This window comes from Amblyomma mixtum, chromosome 5, assembly GCF_055824585.1.
Source record: "Amblyomma mixtum isolate Tamu chromosome 5, ASM5582458v1, whole genome shotgun sequence".
NCBI classification, from domain to species: domain Eukaryota; kingdom Metazoa; phylum Arthropoda; class Arachnida; order Ixodida; family Ixodidae; genus Amblyomma; species Amblyomma mixtum.
The window spans coordinates 186483646-186500804 of record NC_143016.1 but is presented as its reverse complement, the minus strand read 5'-3'; the positions used below and the strand labels follow the sequence as shown (position 1 = coordinate 186500804).

The window sequence follows — 17159 nt, the reverse complement described above, 5'->3', positions numbered from 1 at the left end:
GGACAGTAAAAGAAGGGCTTCGAAAGAATCCGGCAGGCACGTTGCAAGAACGACTAATCAAGTTTTTATTCCGTTATAGAGCGACACCGTTGGAAGGAGGAAAGTCTCCAGCGGAACTACTGTTGGGCTTCCGTCCCCGAACCCGGCTGACAGCTTCACTCACAGACACCAAGGTGACAGGAAATGATGGCTCTGGCGAACTTGTGCCAGGTGCAGCAAAAGCACCGACACAGTTTGAACCGGGAAGGCATGTATGGTCGCGCCAGTTTCAGTCTGGTCGAAGGTGGGTGCCGGCGACAGTAGTGTCCACGACGGGAACACGTATGGTAACATTGGAAATACCTGGGGGACAGCACCGGCGCCATGCGACCAACTCCGGCCACGACTCGACACAGGGGCGTCACCTAGCAAGCCGAGCCAAGTCCGCACCCACGAAGAAGCTCAGCATAGCTCCGAGCAGGCAGAAGCTGATCAAGGCCCGGAGGCACGGGAAGTCAGCTCTCAAGCCGAAGACCAACAACCACCACGTCGTTCGACTCGCATACGGAAGCCTCCAGATCGTCTCGCTTACTCCAGCTTAGGGAGAAGGGATGTAGCATCATCAAGCACGCCTGATGCAGTGTTATCAAGCACGCGTGCTGATGTATCAGCAGGATGGTTCACACGGGTCGCACTCTTGCTTATCAGCGCCAGTCATGTGACCTTTGCTGTATCGTTATAAAGTCAGTGACACCAAGCAATAAACGTTCATTTTCTATGTTCCACCCACCGGCTACGTTCCGTTACTTCAGTTACCTGATTTACAAAATGGTTGTTAAATGCTTCAGCTAGTTGTTCATCAATAGCTACCCCATTTAAGATTACCTCAAGGGGATCCTGGTTTGAGGATTTTCGATTAAGCAGTTCATTTCACGTCTTCCAGATGATTTCTGATTTCATGTTATGACCTGTTTCAAAAAGTTATATAGGTACTGCCGTTTTTGACTCCGCAGTATGGCATTTGTTTTATTTCTACATTTTCTCAATATTTTCCAATCCTCAGTGTCTCGTGTGCTCAAAAATTTTTTGAAGAGTTTTTTTTTAATCATTTTTAAACACTTCCTAGTAATCCATGGCTTACGTGTTTTTTGTGAGTTTCTTACGGTAACAAGAAGGAATGATTGCGAATATGCTTCCAGTATGATACTCAGAAAATTATTATATGCATCATCTGGTGATGACGAACTGTAAACTTGACTCCAGTTTGCTTGAGCCAGTTTAAAACGGAAAGCCTTGACGGTTTCTTCTTTAACGTTTTGAATTTTTCTGACCGGAAAAGTTATGGTATGGGTACGTTTAGGGGACGTTTTGCTAAGCAAGAATATCGGCAAGTGATCATTGATATTGCGCGAAAGTGCTCCTAAAACTTCATCTTCAGGTAAATTTCTTATAAATAAATCTATTAGTGTGCATGAGTTGATTGTTATCCTTGTGGGCATGTGAACCATGTTACTGAAGCCATGACAGGCGAGTGCTATTTGGAATAAGTGTTCCGAGGTAGACGAGTTGAGTAAGTCTATGTTGAAATCTCCTCCTAGAATTAATGTGTAGTTATTTTTATTAGTGAATTCGAACAAGGCTTCAAGGTGATCTATAAAATCCTCCACACCCATGTGTCGCGCTGTATGCTACAGAAAAATGTATAGCTCATCAACTACAGCTAAACATTCAATGCAGTCATTAATTACTGTGAACTGCTTGAGTAGGTCACACTGAATGTATTTTTTGATGTTCAGTTGTATTCGTCCACCCCGTGATTTGGAGCGGTTCAAAGCAAATGTCTGATAATTTTTTTCTGATATGGCATCACAGTCTGCAGTAGACCACGTCTCTGTTAGCATAATAACATCGAAAGTAAACTTAAAATGGAGGGTAGCACGAGTCTCTACAAGACAAGGACGCTGTTAAGACACCTGCTAGATCGAGATGATTCGAAAACCCAAGCAGGAATAAGACAGGCGAAGGCCAGACATGCATGCGTTCGAAGGGACAGACAGGGAACTCACGGCAAGGTTAGTGGACCTTTACATTGGCAACAGGAGACCTCCCCCCTCCCGGGCTACGGGGGTCCCCCAAACGAGGTCCTAGACGCATCGCTCTCGGAAGTGGAGGTCCGCGCCGAAGTGCTGTCTAAAAACCAAATCGGCTCCAGGACCGGACGGGATTACAGCATATTGGACGCCTTTAGCATACCGTGAACTGTATTAGCCTTACCAGAGTACCTGTAGGCTGGACGCCGGCAGCGCGCATGCTCAGATCGCCTTAAGGGGGCAGCTGACAAAATGCGGAAAAACTTAGATGACGAATCTATAAAAGCTCTCACGATGTATATGCAGAGAGTATGGGACAAATACTGCCTCTCGCAACAGTGGAAAACGGCAGATATAGTCCTTATCCCCAAGCCAGGCAGACCCCCGGAACTGGAAAATTTGAGACCCATTCCCTTAACTTGGTGTATAGGGAAGCTAATGAAACACGTAATGCAAACTAGACTAACACGCTTTATGGAGCAAAACGACTTGTGGCCGCACGAAATGGTTGGGTTTCGTCCCGGCTTGTGCACACAGGACGTGATGCTCCGCCTAAAACGCGACATCATAGAATCTAGAACCAAAGATGCAAAGATGATATTATGCCTAGATCTGACCAAAGCCTTCGATAATGTGGAACACGATGCGATTCTCACTGGCCTCCGAAAAATTGGAGTTGGTAAGAAAACATATCACTACATAAAGGACTTTCTATCAGACAGAACAACGAAAATGAAATTTCAGGACATAGAACCCCCACCGTCCGACTGGGAAGGAGGGGTATGCCGCAGGGCTCAGTTCTTTCCACTTTCCTTTCCAACGTAGCCATGCGGGACCTCCCGGCAGCCTTAAGGGAAGGGGAAAATTTGAAATTGAGCATGTACGCGGAAGACGTCCATCTCTGGATCAACGAGGACCGCGACGCGAGCATAGAGGAACGCCTGCAGGCAGCAGCGGACATTGTAGTGTCCTATGCGGCCGAGAGGGGCCTCATGCTCTCCGCAGAAATCTGAACTCCTTATGCACAATCCAGAAGCGCTCAGGATCAAGCGCGAAATAAACCTCAGCATCAAAGCAGACGGACAAACAGTGCCAAGTGTCGAGCAGATTAGAATCCTAGGGCTTTTTCTATAAGCCGACGGATATAATGATACAACAATTAAGAAGCTAGGGAATTACACCGCACAGGTAACTGGGATATTTAGAAGAGTCGCACTCAAGGGTCGGGGCCTAAAGGAGCATAGCCTCCTGAAACTGATGCAAGCATACATTATCAGCCGCATATGCTATGCCACTCCTATCTTAACATTAGGACAGATGAAAAACACAGAATAGACGCACTTATAAGGCGATGCGTACCGAGGGCGCTGGGGCTTCCCCTTACGACCTCAACGGACCGCCTCCTCGAAATGGGGGTGTGTAGTAATTGTACTGAATTGGCGGAAGCAGTGCATACGGCGCAGCTAGAAAGATTGAGCCTGAGCCGAACTAACCCGGCAGAACTATCCTAGGTTGGGTGGGGCTGCAATCAGACAGGGGTGCGAGCGAAAAAATAGATATTCCCCTAAAATGTCGCGGAAACATACCGTACCCCCTCTCCCCAAAACATGCAGCCGACCTATAACAAGTAACGGAGACAAAAAAGGGCGGAAGCGCTTACGAAGCGCATGGAAAATAAGAAACCTGAGGAAGTCGCCTGTGTAGACGTGGCGAGTGGAAAGTCGGGGGCGGCAGTCTCCACGGTGGTCAACGGCCGTGGCGTACCAGTCGCCGCCGCATCCATCAGAAGCCGAAACATAGATACATCTGACGAAGTTGCGATAGCGCTCGCATGCGTTGGAACGAAAGCAAACACCATAATTAGTGACAGCAAAAAGGCTGTCTGGAATTTTGCCAAAAGAAGGGTCTCGAAAGAGGCAAACAAAATTTTAGCAAGTTCTGCATTGAACCGTAAAATTACGATAATGTGGACCCCTGCACATGAATCAGTCCCAGGCGATGAGGCGGCACACGAGTTAGCCCGAGCTCTCTACTTCCGGGTAACCGTACAGCCGCCAGACTGTCGGGGACTGAATGAGCGCGCGCAAACCTACACTAAAATCGTCGAGCACTACACAGTTGGAACAAGCTCTATGCAACCAATGATCCGAACTTTAAGCAACAGAGAGGATGTCGCATGGCGACGCCTGCAAGCTGGGAATTTCCCAAATCCCGTCTTGTTGTTCCTCACGCGAATAGACGATAGACCTGATGATAAGTGTAAAATCTGCAGAGATAGGGGCACTCTTCATCATATAATCTCGCAGTCCTGACTCCCCAGGCATCAGGAAGAACAATAAAAGTAGAGATGCCAGGAAGGCCTTGCTGCGAAGCGATTGCCCCGCCGAACAGCAAGTCATCCGCCTGGCGACGGAAGCCGCAAGGAAACACATTACCTTTGCCTGTCTTTAGTCGCGGAGTCCCCGTCCCCCGCCCTTCAGCCTGCGCGCCAGGGGCGGGGGGTAGGGGGCCTCCTACATCGATGGAAAATAAACTACTTCATCGCCGCGGGGCCGCCGCCGCCGTTTGGTATGACGCCACACCCTTTGCCTCGTCGTTGCGCTCGCCTTAGCTTTCTATACGTGTGTCCTGGCATAACCGAGCTAAGCCACTTTCAATTTTTTGTCCCTTGCTGCAGTGTTTTGTTGCATTGCGTTCACGTGAGCACGGGCCAGGGTCGCAACAAACAGCGGTTAAGTCTTATTAGCGCTCTAAAAATAAATGAAAAAATGTTTCTGAGGAAAAGAAATGGCGCAGTAACTGTCTCACCTTTCGGTAGACACCCGTAACGGCCGCAAGGGAAGGGTAAAGGATAGAGTGAGAGAAGAAAGCGGTGCCACTGACATCGCAGAGCACAAGGGCGCCTTTTGCGTGTCGCCTCCATCGAAATGATGATGATGATAATAAGCATTTAATAATATTTAGAGAGAGCTCGATAGGGAAACAGCCTCTAGGGGGCTGCGGTAGGGGCTCACAGGAGGTGGAGAGCTCACCTATCGTCCCATTTTGTTCAGCCTCTGCGTCAGGAAGAGAACGCCGGACTCAATGCAGGAATCGGCAAGATCCGTGCCTCACCGTGGCCGCGGCCGACCGCGCGAGCCGGCAGCCCATCTCTCCTCTGCTGTGACGTCATCTTGTCACGTGGTCAGCCGCCGCGCCTCTGATGTGGAGCCTCCACCGCCGCGGCCGACCGCGCGAGCCGGCAGCCCATCTCTCCTCTGGTGTGACGTCATGTTGTCACGTGGTCAGCCGCCGCGCCTCTGATGGGGAGCCTCCACCGCCGCGGCCGACCGCGCGAGCCGGCAGCCCATCTCTCCTCTGCTGTGACGTCATGTAGTCACGTGGTGTCACGTGGTCACGCTAAAGGTCAATGGTAGTTCCACCGACGCGCTCGACGGGCTGTAGTGTAGCTCTCGTAATATGCTTCGCACAAAACGGCATGGCTGCAGCGGAACGCCGACTAACCCGGGACGCGCGTTGGGTGAGCGCCTGGATTGCCACGGAAGCCGCGTCCGTCTGCCCGGTTGAGCGAGCGTTTCCCCTACGCCGAGTGCGAACGCACGTACGAACGCATGAAATGCGCGGGAACGCCACTCGTGGACATTCCGGCGTCTGCGCTACGTGGCTGGCATCGTTCCCCCTCTCCCAGCGCGTGACGGCGATGATCCCTCGGGAGTGTGTGTGTGTGTGTTTGTGATTGGTGCCACTGAGAACTTCCTTCCTCGGCAGGACCGGCCCCCATCTAGGGAACCTAGGGAAATGGAACTCTCTATAACCTCGGCAGCGGTACGGCCGGGGGGCTTTTTCATCAGGGGCTTTTTCATCTTATGGTCTCATCATGTGCTGTCCTCATGCAGCGTTCCAGCAGTGAGCTTCTCGTTACCGAGCTCACTTGTAAATAATGTAAATTTTGCTGTATAAAGTTTTCTCTCCTTGTCTTTTCCCGCATCGTCGTCTCCGACCTCCCTTATTCCATCTCCGGTCCGACCATGCTACCTCGTCTTTAACAAACTGGTGGCAGCGGTGGGATGCCAAACAATGGACGCCAGCGGAGAGATCTGGTCAAAGGAACGCTGAGCAGCAGAACGGCGAGTCGGATGCAGTGCAAAGAGCCCTGTGTGATGACTGGTTGCCTGCAGCAGAACGACTGCGCTGGATTCTTGGCTGCGAGGTTTGGTGAGTGCGGGACTTTCTTCTGCTGAGCTTTGCCAGGCTTTGTTAGGGTCAGAAAGAGAGCTGGCAATTGGGGTTGTCGTTGCTGCAGGGTTAGTGCGGCAAGACAATAGCGGGCAGTAGAGAAAGCAGCACTCGGAGCAGCCATGGACTTGGAGACGCTGCGAAAACCGAAGTTACTGGAGCTTGCGAAAGAGTTGGGTCTAGATGTCTCAGACAAACTCCGAAAACCATAACTGCTAAAGGCTATTCTTGCATTGGAGGCTGAGGATGACGAGCTTTTGGACTTCCTCGAGACCATTGAGGAGAGAGAGATGGCAAATAGAGAGCTGCGGGAACAGGAACACGAAAAGGAGCTGCGGCAACTCACGCGTGAACTTAACGCGATCAGAGGAAGAAGAGCGCGATCTCGCTTAAGTTTTTTCAGAAAAGGCGAAAAATTCAGAAATTTTCTGGAAAATTTTCTGGAAGACGTGCTCCTGTACGGTGCAGTTCGTGTGTCCACTTAAATGACGGAGAATTACTGCGTAATTTCCTTTCCTCAAAAAGCGTTGCGTTCAACGGGCAAGGCATCGCGCCAAACGGGCGGTGGCGTTCCTCTCTTCCTGTACGGTGCAGTTTGTGCGTCCACTGAAATGACAGAGAATTACTGCGCCGCCGCGGTGGCTCAGTGGCTATGGTACTCGGCTGCTGTCCCGAAAGACGCGGGTTCGAACCCGGCCGCGGCGGTGGAATTTCTTTGGAGGAGAAATTCGAGGCCCGTGTACTGTGCGATGTCAGTGCACGTTAAAGAACCCCAGGTGGTCGAAATTTCCGGAGCCCTCCACTACGGCGTCTCTCATAGCCTTAGTCGCTTTGGGACGATAAACCCCATAAACCAGAGAATTACTGCGCCATTTTCCTTCCTCAAAAGGCGTTGCGTTCCCAGGGCAAGGCATCACGCCAAACGGATAGTGGCGTTCCTCCCTTCCTGTACGGTGCGGTTCGGGTGTCCACCGAGATGACAAAGAATTAGTGCGTAATTTCCTTTCCTCAAAAAGCATCGCGTTCAAAGGGCAAGTCATCGCACCGAACGGGTGGTGGCGTTCCGTGGACTGCCTGGCAGCGCTACAACACGTTGTCGCGTTCCACTCCTAAAGGCGAAGCTTAAGCGTCTTAAATTACCAGTTAATTAGTATTTAGTCATTAATCAGTAATTAGTCACTAATTAGTAGTGTCATTACTCCGTCATCAATTATGTGTGACGTAATCTAGTGGTGACGTCACCAGTATCACATAGGCAAAGTGGTGCGGAAAACGCTTTCGCTTCTGCGCACTTTAGAGGCCCGTGTACTATGCGATGTCAGCGCACGTTAAAGAACCCCAGGTGGTCGAAATTTCCGGAGCTCTCCACTACGGCGTCTCTCATAGCCTTAGTCCCATTGGGACGTTAAACCCCATAAACCAACCAACCAACTTTAGACAGTTTCGAACGCGCTGCATATGGCATTCTTCTCAGGCCTGCGTCTCGTCGTGACGCTTCATGTTATGCCCGTAAACATTTAATGCTTACTCTACTCTCGATTACGGGACGGGCAGATATTATTGTGAAAGCAATACTGCTTGCACTTTTTTTTTCCTTCCTCCATGCTCCGATGTAACACATAAGCGCAGCCGCACACAACAAGAAAGCGAGACCGAAACCAAAATCCGGCTAAGAGGTACCGCTGCCTTGTCATGTGAGGGCGTACTTCCTATGATGCTTTCCATTATATCTTTAACCGCGCCGATTTCCGTCTCCTCCTCCGCCTCCATACAGGCAATGTTTGGACGGCCGAACGCCTCCATCGTTATCGTGGTTATAGTGAACTAGAATAGTAGTTCACTATAATCGTGGTGCTCCCAGTGCATTGTGCGCGAACTGCGACAGCCATGACGTCAAACCAAGCACAACTGAAGCTTTTCGCTCATATATCCAGGCTTAAATAGACCTAAGCCACTGCCTATTTTTTTTTTGGTTAAATGATCGAAGACTCCTGATGAGAACTAAAAAAAAATGCCCAGGCTTAGCTTGGTTAAGCCAAGAATGCGTTGCATATTGCGCGGTCTTTTTGCGCGAGGTATTGCTTGGCGGCACTCGATTTTCTCAGCAGCTTTTCCTCCGCGACGTATGGATGGATGAATGGATGGATGGATGGATGGATGGATGAATGGATGGATGGATGGATGGATAGGAGCGCCCCCTTTGAAACGGGGCGGTGGCAACGGCCACCATGCTCAGCGATTTTTTTTCTTTTTTTTCTTTTTTATTTTTCCCTTTTTTTCCCCCTGTTTACTGTGTTTGCAATTCTCACCAAGAATCGCCATCATCTTTACCTACGGTTTTTCCTCCGGCTGTCGTGACGTCGCGTCACGTGGTTTGGTGGCTGCCCGGCCGCGCCTAAGGGCTGAACTGAGTGATTGCAATATGCTACGCATGAAAGAGTACGCCTTCGCCTTGAGCGTGAGTGGGCCGGCCCTGGTCCCTCTTATGCGTAATCCACGTAGGCGACTCACAGGCTGTGTCGCGCAGCAGGACTCGCCTAGCATTCTTGAAGGGACAACGCGCTGTCGGTGACCGTGCCTCTGCCTCAGAGTTGTGCACCCCGCGAGGGTGGGTGCAGAGTGAAGTCGTGCAGAGTGAAGGAACTAGTGGCGGCCCACTCACGCTCGAGGAGAAGGCGATGCTCTGTTTTAATAGGGCTTATTATGTGAAGCACGTGCTTTATCGGAGCTATCTGCTGTTCCCAAGGGTCGAAAATGTAGAAGAAAATGTGCTCCCAATTACACCCTTCGCGGTTCTACGATAACACACGCATCTTCATATAAATATTTAGGTATTAGCTTTACACAGGATTTCTTTTGGACCACCCACATAATCAACATAACCAACGAAGCTAACCGTGTTCTTGGTTATCTAAAGCGTAACTTGCGTTTCGCACCTGCTTCCGTAAAACTGTCCGCCTATTTAACGCTTGTCCGTCCTAAACTTGAATATTCATGCTCAATCTGGGACCCCCAACAAATTAACCTAGCCAAAACCCTTGAATGCGTCCAGAGCCACGCGATAAGATTCGTATATTCTGATTACTCATATCATACGAGCGTAACAGCATTGAAAACAAAAGCTAACCTCCCCAGCCTTGAATCCCGTCGAAAAATAGCCAGACTCTGCCTTTTCCACAAGTTTTATCATTCGCATTTCAGCCAATCCGTTATCACCCCTGCATACCGCATTTCACTTCGCATCAGTCATCTGAAAGCTGTTCATACACCTCGAGCATCTACTTCTGCGCACCTAAAATCATTCTTCGCCCAGACCGCAAGAGACTGGAACGACCTCCCCGCTGAAGCTTTCATCCATCCTGGCCTGGAATAATTCAAATCATTCATCACTGATTTTTTTTTTTCAATGATATGTATGCCCACCCCTCATGTAATGCCCCTAGTGGGCCTTTGAGGTACTAATAAATAAAAAAAGTGTAGTTTCAATTTCCGCCGTTGTTTCTGGTGACAAGAACGCACTATCGCGTATGCCACATTTCTTAAGTCCATTGAGTGCGTGTCATGTGTAGTGCTTGAGATGGAGACAAAATACTCGTTGAAGGCGGTGGCTAACTCATCACCCGTGAAAGATTTTTTATCAATTGTCATTCTGGAGAGAAGGGTATCTATGGTTAGGCTAGGACTTATCAAAACATTTATTCGCTTCCAGAGCACATCTATCATTTCTATAGAGTCGGGATTTTCAAAATAAGACACCTTGCTTTTGCGGAGAAGTCCATTTGTTTTGTTTCTGTGCCACTTAAAAGCTTTAAGGTTATCAGAGCTGTTTGTTTTTATGTAGCGCTCATACAGGCATTTTTGTCGTTGATGGCTTTTATACACTCTGCATTAAACCATGGCTTGTGAGCCTTTCACGGCAGGAGTTTTTTCTACGAAAGGAAAGCAGCGGAAATGAATACTTTTAAACTTTTCATTGAAGGCTTCATATGCTATATCGGCAATATCGCTGAGCAATACATTTTACCATTGTGATTTAGACATTTCAGTACTAAACTGATGCGGAGTGCGGTCATTTATGTTCGATACCTAAAAGAAACCGAATCGGCTCGCAAGGTGCCGAGCCCCACGGCTGCTCATTCTTGTTCACCGCGCAGAAATACGCGAGGAGGTTTCTTGGAAAACCGCATTCAATCTTGTATATTTCACGAAAAGATGAAACATAAACCATTCAAACATATCGCTCCGAGCCCGCACATTTGAAGAGGTGATCATAAATACGGCCCTTTTGCTCAAAACATACGGGCCCCTGATAAATATAACTATCAAAGGTGAATGCTGCTCTTGCATAAACTGATACACGCTTTATTCATGTACGATACCAAGGATACAGCCAATCCTTTTAACTTAGACAATTTGTGAGAAGGCCTTTTTGAAAGCATAATCCCTTCGGTATTTTAGGAATGCAATGCGGATGCCGGAGATGCAATGAAAGCTGCTCTTCCCATCGAACCATTTCAGCCCCAGACATCTGGCCTGGACGCCGCTGAACGTGTCCTGGAGCAGGGACGAGAGCCAGAAGCGGGGACCTCGGGCTCTGTTTCGAAGTGGCGCCTCAACACCGCAATTAACCGAAGCCAACAAGAAAACGAGCACCAAGTGCAGTCGAATGATGGCAAACGTATAGGCATCGTGGAGACAACAATTGAAGGTACGGGATTTTAAAATCACATGAGCTATTTGGAGATCTCTCGCTTCGGTGCGTATTTGTGCTGTGTGTTCAATAATGACACGCACAGCGCATGCTGCGAATAATTGCCGCGCTTACCTGGACACAATATGTCAAGAGCTGGATTTTTTAGGCCTCCGGAAAACAGAAATGTTACGTTGCTGGAAGGCTTCGCAGTGTAAAGCAATGCCTCAGTAGGTATTACTGTTTTCATTGCGATATTTTCAAGCCTCATTCGTGCCGCGCAAGTGCTGAGATTGACAAGTAGTCCAGTATAAGTTGGCACAGTTGTATTGTCCGCTCAATTTGCACAATTTCGTGTGAACCAGAGCGAGAAAAAACATGTCATATTTAGTAATTGATTGGATATGCTTAGAATTCAGATTTAAATCATCTATACGTCTAACTTGTGGGCTCGATGAATAGAAATTCCAAAATTAAAATAACAGTGTTCAGGGCAGACTGCTGGAAGTTCGCTGGTGTGCTCAGGCCCGGCAGCGCCGATTTTGGACACGCTGAGGCACTGCTTCGGTTGCCTGTCTTGCCGCGTTTTTTTTTCTCGCACAGAACTCGCATTTACGTTCCTCATGGCCTCATGTGCCCTAAAATGGACCGATGGGGGCGTCATGCTAGGACGCCTGCTTTCCAGCTCTGTTCAGAGCCCATGCGATCTCTGTTAGAGGCCATACAGCAGCTTTCTGCGGGCAGCCCGATGAGGGTTAGCACAGTTTTCTACATATATCCCGCATTTTTGCTCCATTCTATCTCAAGTACCCGACAGGAAACTGCTGTCGGCAGCGAGCTGCCACGCCCGCTTTCTATTCCTGCTTCGGTTATGTGGGACATCAGTAGTGTGCGGGCAGGCCCATTAGGCTTGCCCACCTTATACCTGTGTAGAGCCCACATATGATTGCATCTACCCTGATGTGCCCGGCAGGGAACCCATGTGAGCAGCAGCAGGCGTTCCCGCTTTCCAACCCCGCGTCGGCCCATCTGATAACTTCAGTGGCTTCTACAGGCAGCACCATTCGGGATAGCCCAGGTTTGCTTGTTCAAAGGACACATTTGCGTTGTATTCACCTTCAAGTACGCATGCAGCTATACTTATGTCAGCCGGTCTTGGAACTGTGGGCACGGTTAGCGCTTGCCTCATCGATATGCGATCCATATAGGATGAACTTTCTTAAAGAGGACCGTCGAAGGTTTCTGAGTCGTTTTCCCACCAGCCCCACTAGCCCGTTTGGGAACACAGGGACCCCACGTTTTGTAAACCTTGGGTAGGGTATGCTTGATACACGTATTTTTTTAATAAGCGAGTTTTCGCCACTGCGTGAACAAAGAAAACAAGTGTGTTTATACATTCCCACTGCGGGAATTCCAACTAGATGGAGTGTGTGTAGGGCTGTCAAGTGTAGTGCAGTTCTCTTCTACAGTATCGGCTCTAGAAGTCTGAGTTGGCCGACATATTCTTGCAGCAGACTGGTCTGCGCCCTGTTTGTGCTCTCAGGGAATCTCAAGCTGGGTTAAGGTGCGCGAAGAGTGGATGAAAGTTGGCTTTTGAGCCCAGCGCCGGTTACGCAAAGCCAGCCGCTCTTCCACCGCACAATCAAACAGAAGAGAAAAGGAATCCTCCCTTGTCATGCAGCTCTTTTCTTTCTCGCCCCTTATGACGCCCGTGAGAAAACTGGGACTACCATGGGGAACTCTAATGTGCAGAGAGGGTGGCATTTTAAAGACCACACAGCTAAGCGTATCTCTCGATAACAAGAGAAACTGCTCCCAGTCGTTCGATCCCGACCGCGGCGGCCGAATTTCGATGGAGGCGAAATTCCAGAGGCCCGTGTACTGTACGATGTCAGTGCACATTAAAAAATCCCAGATGGTCGAGATTTCCGGAGCCCTTCACTACGGCGTCCCTCATAGCCTGAGTCGTTTTGGGACGTTTAACCCTAATAAACCAAACCAATTTTGTAATGGGAGGAACATTAAATACAACATCCAGCTCCTACTCTCAGTCTTAACCATACGGTTGCTTCGTAGTGTGAGAAAACGTTACCTGAAATTTTAACGGCTATCGTTTCATGAAGCGTCGTGACATTTGAGCTGAACCAGCTAAATCACAAAGTAAATACAAAGTAGTCAATGACTAGGTGCCACTGAGGCTTTCAACTTGTTTTCAGCAATTAACATCTCTTTTTTTCGCAGCAATGGTTTCCCCATTACTTTTATTGCATTCAAGGCTGCTGTTCACAAAATATTTGTGTTTAATTTGTTTCTAGATGTACTGTCCCACCAGTAGTGAGTGCAAGTAATCTATCTAATTGGTTAATTACGCACACGATTAAGCACACCATTACTAACTCTGACTTTTGGGAGTGCGTGCATTTAATGCGCCCAGTTTCGACATGTCTCATAACCAAGTGTTGCGTTGGGCCAGTTTGTATCGTATTCTGGCAATTACAAGCACAGGAGGAGAAAAGAAACGAGGAGACAGGGCAGGAGAGACGCTATAGGCAGCGCTTTTTCTGTCCACTATTGGCGCCGCTTTCTTTGCATTGCAAGTTGCATTTTCAGACGTAAGCTGTAATCACACCGGGCACTGCTTTCCACAGATCCGGATACGTTGACAGAACGGGAGATGTACTTACTGGTCCAGGCGTTGTGGTCAAAGATCAAGGTTGATGCCCGTATCCACGAACCTGCAACTTCTTTCTGCATTCGCGTCATCATGGTAAGTGATGAATGGACGCAATGCGCATGTGTCTCGCATGACTCAGGTCGTACTCAAACGCTGGAACCTCACTGCTAGGCCTCACTTGGTGAGACTGCTCTCTAGTTTGAAGTGAGGACATAGTCTCTGAAGTGAAGAATTGTGAGCAGACTATGTCCGTCGCAGTGCACCACGCCACTTCGTCAAGAGGAGTGGCGTGAAGGCGCGCGCTACAGGAATGTCCAATGAATAGGTAGAAGCAAACAAAAATAGTTTTAAGTGCAAGGGATGGTGTATAGAATACGACCTGTCACATGTCCTGGTGTCTACAACCTGGAAGAGGCTGCAATACCCCTGCGAGGTTTCGATAATGAATCCGTTCCGCGTCACTGAACAGCCGAACACAAGCTGACGGGATGGTCCTTGAACGGCGGCAGAAGCACAGGATAGAAGAACCCGCGCGGAAAACGGAGTGGTCCACACCGCTTTTTATTTCATGATGACTTCAATGAGGAGAGCGCTGCAGTCCGGAATTAGAATGAAAGTATTGCGTTCAGAACATAAACCAAACAAGGCACGTTTTTGAATGGCAAATTGTTGCTCAAAGATGAGACGATTATCGGCTGAGTTCAGGCGTAAGATGATTGTGGCCAAAAACATGTGGTGTTCAAAAAGTGACGCATGCAGCTTTGATGCAACGCCGTCCTCAAGTTATACACAGGGTATTTCGCTTAAGAGTTTACACAATTTTTAAAAATAGGTTTTTTGATTTGGAAGAGCGCTTTCTTCGGCATAGCATTGCCACCGGTGTCGTACATCAGAATACAGATAAGACGTGCTAACTAGCAGGGCGTTTAACCAATGTTGAATCGTTAAATTTTCACTGAAGCTGTTAAGCTTCATAATTACTGACGGGTGTGTAGCCCACCGTAAGTAATGTCCATATCAGTTCATAGAATTTCTAAAACGCGGTTACCATCGGCGCTGTGGCCCAACAAATTTGTCTATTTCAATGTGTTACGTGCACTGGGAAGGTTGCTTTGCCTGGATGCTTCTAGAGAGCGCATGTATTTGGCATGACCTAGCTAAAATTTGTCGTATTGGGGTGGGTGGAGACCAGCAGGGGACGTAAATTGTTGAACACGGCATCGTAGGCTGGTGACAAAGGCGAGAGGTTCGGGCTTCCAGCGCTAAGCTGCGTTAAAAGTGCTGCAATACAAGCAAAATTGCGTATGAAGCAGCAAAAGTATGAGCCCAAGGCTATAAATTTCCGAACTTCGTTTAAGGTGGTCGCTTTGGTGCAGTGAGTAACAGCGCGAAGTTTGCCAGGGTAAGGAAGAACGCCGTTTTTGGAGATGACATGACCAAATATTATCAGCATCAGAGCACTAAAGGAACACTTTCAAGTCGGGTAGTAACCCAGCTTTAGTAACACACGTGAGTACGTGCCGAAGGCGCCGTAGATAGGACGGGAAAAGACGACCTTGTCATCCAAGTAGCATATTGTCACGTAGCAGTTGGTACAGGTAGCGCCGCGTCTAGACGGCAGAGGAACGCCAACACCGAGAAGATCGGAACGCACACCGCGACGGCCAGGATGGAACGTCCAATTTCGTCTTCTTCAGCAGCGAACAGCGGGGCGTACGAGCTGCGTGCCGAACAGCCGCCGAGCGGCTATTGTTGCAGACGCGGCAATATACACGGTCCCCGTTTGAGCCCGTTGAGAATATCATCTATCATTCTCTTGAATGTGGCTGGTGCATTGTTTAGCCAGAACGGCGTCACATTGTGCTCATAAAATCTGCGTGGGGCGAAGGAGGCGGTTTTCGGCCGGTCAGCGGCAGCCATCGGAACTTGCCAGTAACCGGTGTGTAAGGGAAGGGAAGAAATATACTACGCTTCCTGCAAGCAGTCCGTTGCATCGACGATTCGGGGTAGAGGAAAAACATTCTTGCGAGTGACCTAGTTGAAACGGCGGTAGTCTACGCAGACTTTGATGGAGCCACCTTTTTCGTCAGCAGGACAACAGAAAAGCCGGAATGACTGTGAGAGAGCTGTATAATGCCGCTCTGAAACATGTCGTCGACATTGTCACTGATGACACGGCTCTCAGTGGGCGAGACGTGGTACGGATGCTGGCACAAGCGGTCGTGTGTACCGAAGTCACTTTCCCTCTCTTCTTTGAGCTTCTAGAACTGCTGCCGGTCGGTCCCATTACACTAGTAATGCTCTTTCGGGCAACCATCATGCCTCAATATTTCACCGATGAAATGTGCGGATATATAAACGAGTGCAAAATCCATGGAGCCATTGAGTGAACAGAATGCAGAGTACCGGCAAATGAAGAATACTATCCATCACATGTCATGCAGTACTAAGTACTTTCATTATATCTGTACACAGAACACAGACTGCTGTCCTAAATTGCTGAAATACATTAACCACCGCCACAGGGCTCAAAGCCTTTCAGGTCTGTAAGCGGTCAAATTGACAGCGTATATATAAAACAGCGTCAAGTCGTACATACGTTACATTGTCATTATATAAAGAAAAGTCGTCATGAATGCTAACATTGCTAGTTCCGCTCGCGTTGTTTCCTGGGTTCTCTGATCCCGCTTTCTTTCGAATGTGCTCGTTAAGACTCCCTGGGTGGTCTGGTTACTTCCGCTGGGAAGAAATGCTGCACAGGTACAACATGGAAGCTGGCTGAGCGAAGGACAAAACTCAAAATGGCAAAACCATTGGGTGTCTGAAATGATCGCCTAAAGAAGCTTAAAGGGAGACTGCTGCACTCTTTTTGAAAATCAGGCTGGAAGCGGTGTCCTGTAGTTTTTCATGCTGTATACTGGAATATCGCATCCAAATAAGGCAAAAACAAGTGCGAATTGCCTTTTTTAGCAGAAATATGCGGCGTGTGCCGCGGGGCACACCGTGCGGCGCGCCGCTGCCCGTGATTGGTCAAGAGAGGTCGTGACGACACTTTGAGGACTGGAGAAGCTGCCGACGCGGATCCGGCGCTGCGTTGATTGCAGATCGCAGCTTTCCGTGGTGTTGTAAAAGCGAATAGGGCGACTATTTTTTCCTTGACCTCCAAAGAAAAGGATACTACAGTTTGTTCATTACACGTATCACCTGAAACCAAAAAAGACGCAAGCAAAAAAATCTACGCCCAGCACAAGCATACGCCAGCGTTAAACACTCATATGCAGTCCATGCGTAACAAAAAGTGCCAGCACAAGCTTGGCTCGTATTCTCGGAAAGGAAGGGGTGCGAACAATGCTCAAGTCAATTACCACCACCGGACGCCTCCTGGCTCGGCCGATAGAGCGTCATCCTAAAGAAAAGGCCCAAAGTGCTGTGTACAAAAAATCCTTTTCTCAGTATCCGGCGTTGTAGGTTGGGACAAGAATGTATTTCA

General features: G+C 48.8%; 1 protein-coding gene across 2 annotated transcripts in view; it reads left to right on the top strand.

Moving 5' to 3' along the window:
• Positions 1–5542: 5542 nt before the first annotated feature.
• The window catches only part of LOC149345134 (uncharacterized), a 35622-nt gene continuing 24005 nt past the window's right edge, over positions 5543–17159 (top strand). For both annotated transcript variants that reach the window (XM_089546459.1, XM_089546458.1), the window contains exons 1-3: positions 5543–6284; positions 10824–11013; positions 13644–13762. In XM_089546459.1, the coding sequence (XP_089402585.1) occupies positions 13670–13762 (93 nt within the window). In that variant the 5' untranslated portion in view covers positions 5543–6284; positions 10824–11013; positions 13644–13669. The remainder of the gene's footprint in view (positions 6285–10823; positions 11014–13643; positions 13763–17159) is intronic.